This window comes from Nanorana parkeri, unplaced genomic scaffold (assembly GCF_000935625.1).
Source record: "Nanorana parkeri isolate BGI_ZX_2015 unplaced genomic scaffold, ASM93562v1 scaffold1953, whole genome shotgun sequence".
NCBI classification, from domain to species: Eukaryota; Metazoa; Chordata; class Amphibia; order Anura; family Dicroglossidae; genus Nanorana; species Nanorana parkeri.
The window spans coordinates 97,289-101,287 of record NW_017308221.1 but is presented as its reverse complement, the minus strand read 5'-3'; the positions used below and the strand labels follow the sequence as shown (position 1 = coordinate 101,287).

Here is a 3,999-nt window from a genome sequence, read left to right as displayed (position 1 = left end):
CAGTACCCCCACCCCCTAATACTCACCTTGCCAGTGCTCCATCCTGCATCGCAGATGGCACTAAAATACCCGATGTTGGCTAATGTTGGACACTAGGAGGAGCGGTTATGCCATTCCCTCAATCATGTGACCTATACTAGTGACTTACAGGGTTTTCCACAAAAGGGTGAGGAGTTTGGAGGAGACAGGAGAAGTGAACAATCTAGGACAAAATAGCTGAACTGGAAAGTGACCTGAATTGGAGAATTTTTCCAAATTGGCTATTTTGGCCTAGATTGTTCACTTCTCCTGTCTCCTCCAAACTCCTCACCCTTTTGTGAATAACCCTGTTAATACTAGACTAGAGCTCTGTCATGTGGGAGGAGGTTACACGCTCATCTATAGCCAGAAGGTATTTTTGCTGGCGTATGCAGTGGTAGGAGCAGTATGGAAGGCTGGATGGACCTGCCAGCACTAAGAATTGGCATTGACATATTAGAGCATCCAGTGTTCCTGGACTTCTGGGAAAGCCATCAAGCCGCTGAAAGAAACCTTCAGACACCTTAGACTGCATTGCATTCATCTTGGCACTCACTATATCTAGTTTTTATTGATGACAGTTTTACTAACAGGGCTATTCACAAAAGGGTAAAGGGTTTGGAGAAGGCCGGAGAAGTGAACAATCTAGGACAACATAGCTGATTGGGAAAATTCTCCAATTCAGCTCACTTTCCAGTTCAGCTATGTTGTCCTAGATTGTTCCCTTCTCCTGCCTTCTCCAAACTCTTCACCCTTTTGTGAATAGCCCTGTAAAAGTTAATAAAAGGCTTGTGCAAGTGACACAATGTATACATTTAATAGAAATTTAAAAAAAATGAACAGCACTATGTGTTCTCTAAAAAGACAACACTGTCTCCCTTTTTGCCTTTTAAACCTTGGACTGAGCCATATGGAGCCTAGTAGAGAGGATGGAAGAGTCACCTCTCTGGGCAATTCACTTGTGTGTGCCAATTGTAGCTTGAGTTACTGAGCTCTGTGACCAACAGACTTTTTTTAACTACAAAAAGTAAGTAGAAACTGGAAAAAAACACTAAAATGATCCTACAGCTCCATCTACTGCCTCCATATTAGAATACATAATATTCACCTGACTAAAGAAAAATAAATGAGATACAAGCAGTCCCCAACTTACAGACGTCCGCCTCACGGACAACCCGTACTTACGGACCGAGGTCCACAGTTCTCCTAAATGTACCGGCAGCCGTGAGCGCCGGTACATACAGCTATCACTCAGTGTCACAGACTTTACTGCAGTTCATTGTAAAAAAACTTTGTACAATGAACTGTAGTAAAGCCGGTGACACTGAGTGACAGCTGTATGTCCCCGGGCCGGCGGCTGCTGTTACATTTAGGAGAATTGTGGCTGCAGCGGCCTGTGTCCCTTCAAGTCCCCGCTGCTCTCCCCACCTGTGTTGGCGGAGGCAGCAGGGACACAGACCACTGCATTCCTCCGCTGCTCCCCGTACCTCCGCTGCTGTTCCGGCCGGTTCCTCCTCCTCTCCCGGTCCATCCGCTTCTCTTCCCCCTGTCCGACGCTCCTCCGGTGCGGCCGCTGCTCCTCTGCCCAGCCCCCCTGCCTCCTCTTCATCTGCAGGCTATGAGACATACCCAGCCTGCTATTGGATATTGTAAAATGCAATAGCCAATAGCAGGCTGGCTATTGCACCCGCCCACTGCCTGTTGTCAATCAGCATGGAGGACCTGATAGAGAACTTTCTCCTTCAGGCCCCTCCCTCTGCTGATTGACAGCAGGCAGATGCAATAGCCAGCCTGCTATTGGCTATTGCAATTTGAGATATCCAATAGCAGGTGGGCTATTGCTCCCAGCATTAAAGGAACATTTTAAAAAAAGACAAAAAATGTAAAAGGTAAAAAAGTTAAATACATAAAAATTAAAAATGCAAACAAGTAAAAAAAAAAATTAAGTTTATAAAATAAAGTTAAAAATAGAAAAAAACTTTTTGTTGGTGTGTCTTTTTAAATAAAAGTTTTTTTAAAATTGTATTATAATCTTCTGAACATGGGGAACAGACAGCAAAACAAACGTGACCCTTACATGTGCTATTCAAAACTAAAAAAATGTTTTTTTGGGCTGGAGTTACACTTAAAAATGTACCTGTTCCGATTTACATACAAATTCAAGTTAAGTACAAACCTAAAGTCCCGATCTTATATGTAACCCGGGGAGGACTGCCTGTTTTTTTAGTCCTGACCATAATAAATGAAGAAAATAGCTCTGTAGCTCTCCGCTTTTCTTCCCTGAACTTCCTGCGGGCAATAAGGTCACTAGGGAAAGCAAGGTCTACAGCAGCTCCATCTACTAGCTTGGAAAAGCTAGTAGATGGAGAAGCAGGGCGTAAGGGAGTGGATTGCCTTGCCACCCCTGTGTGTTTGTAGGGACACACACAGCTTACTAGCATATACAAGGTTAGCTTTGTAGGACCCTGCAAGGGAAAGGAGCCACCCTAAACCAGGATATCAGGGGCAGTGCTCAGAGGACCAGCTGATTTTGTAGGCAGCTAAAACTTTTATATATTAAGAAACAGCATCCATTGTAAGTGATTTAAAAGAGAACTATGAGGTGGGTGCTTTTCACTCATCCTCATAGTTCTAGCCGACCTGTGACAATGAGACTGGCACAGGTCGGCTCAGTAGATCGGGAGGTGAGCGAACACATACCGGCGTTCGCTCACTTCTCGATCCTGTCACGGCTCTCTGCCATGACAGGGGAGGGGCTGGATCCCCCAGCACTGACTGGCGGAACGGACGTCGGAGGGGCGGGTACAGCTGGCTCTGCCTCTAGATAGGCAGAGCAAGCTGTCACTCACGCAGCTGGGTGGATCCAGACATAATTGTCGGGATCCGCTTCAGCTGTGGCGTCTCATTATACCGCGAGCTGTAGCTCTCTATATACTGAGCTTAGGGTGATTGGAGGACGCTAGTTTGTGTCCTCCCGTTACCCTAAGCAGAACTATGGGAAAAGCCCTGACCCCATAGTTCTCCTTTAAGCTTAACATGGACCCATTGCTTTTCAGAATACTCTATCCTGTCCCTTTTCCAGGTGCTGTCTGTAACCTATCAAACATGTCATTGCACGCTCACTGGATTATTTTTTATTGTTTTAATAATTCTGTTTATCTTTAAATGCGAAACAGTGTTACCTTCATTGTCTTTCTCTAATGAATGTGTGATTATTGTTACGTCATGTGTGTAATTTTCTTTGCTGAGTGAGTTATGCTTTAATTAAATCACTTGGCGTTTTGTTATTTTAGGCGTTACAGTCAAGTTGATGAGTCAGCAGAAGGTATATTAAAATGGGAGCAGCAGATGGTTGGTGAGACCAGCCAGAAGCACCATGGGGACCGCGTAAATAATTATTACCACCATCGGGCTTCGCAAGGATTAACGTCATGTCATTACCAAAGATTCAAGTAGAGGAAGTGGACCATGATGCAGAGAGCAGCTCCATCCCACCAGGTGACGACCACCTAAGGAACTTGAAGGCCCTGACGGAGAAGCTGAGGTTAGAAACCCGTAGGCCATCGTACCTAGAATGGAAGGCAAAGCTCGAGGATCAGCCGTGGAAGAACCCAGAAGCTCCCGTGGAACAAGAAGTTCAGGAAACCGGCCAAGGTGATGACGAGACATTAGCACCACTCGAGCTGAAACAGATTCAGGAAATCTCGGGTGCCCCCAAACAGAACTCTCCGGAGTCAAAGAAAATACACGGCTTTGATAGTATTGATGAAGCCCTTACCTGGCTAAGGAAGGAGCTGGTAAGTGGTTTTTATTTTCTCCTTTAACTGCAGTAGGAAATGTACTAAAGAAATCAATTGTCTATTGCTGGAAATGAGAAGATAACATTGTCCATTAAGGGCTCTATGTAATGGGTCACATACTTTGCACGTTAGTTTGGTTGGATTTCATAAGAATAATCCATAATATTGATCAGGACAAGGA

The 3,999-nt window shown here is 44.9% G+C and overlaps 1 protein-coding gene across 1 annotated transcript in view; it reads left to right on the top strand.

The window, feature by feature from the left end:
- Window positions 1-3,320: 3,320 nt before the first annotated feature.
- FAM167A (family with sequence similarity 167 member A) overlaps window positions 3,321-3,999 on the top strand; it is a 9,199-nt gene continuing 8,520 nt past the window's right edge. The window contains exon 1 of the mRNA XM_018572152.1: window positions 3,321-3,815. Coding sequence (XP_018427654.1) covers window positions 3,450-3,815 — 366 coding nt within the window. The 5' untranslated portion in view covers window positions 3,321-3,449. The remainder of the gene's footprint in view (window positions 3,816-3,999) is intronic.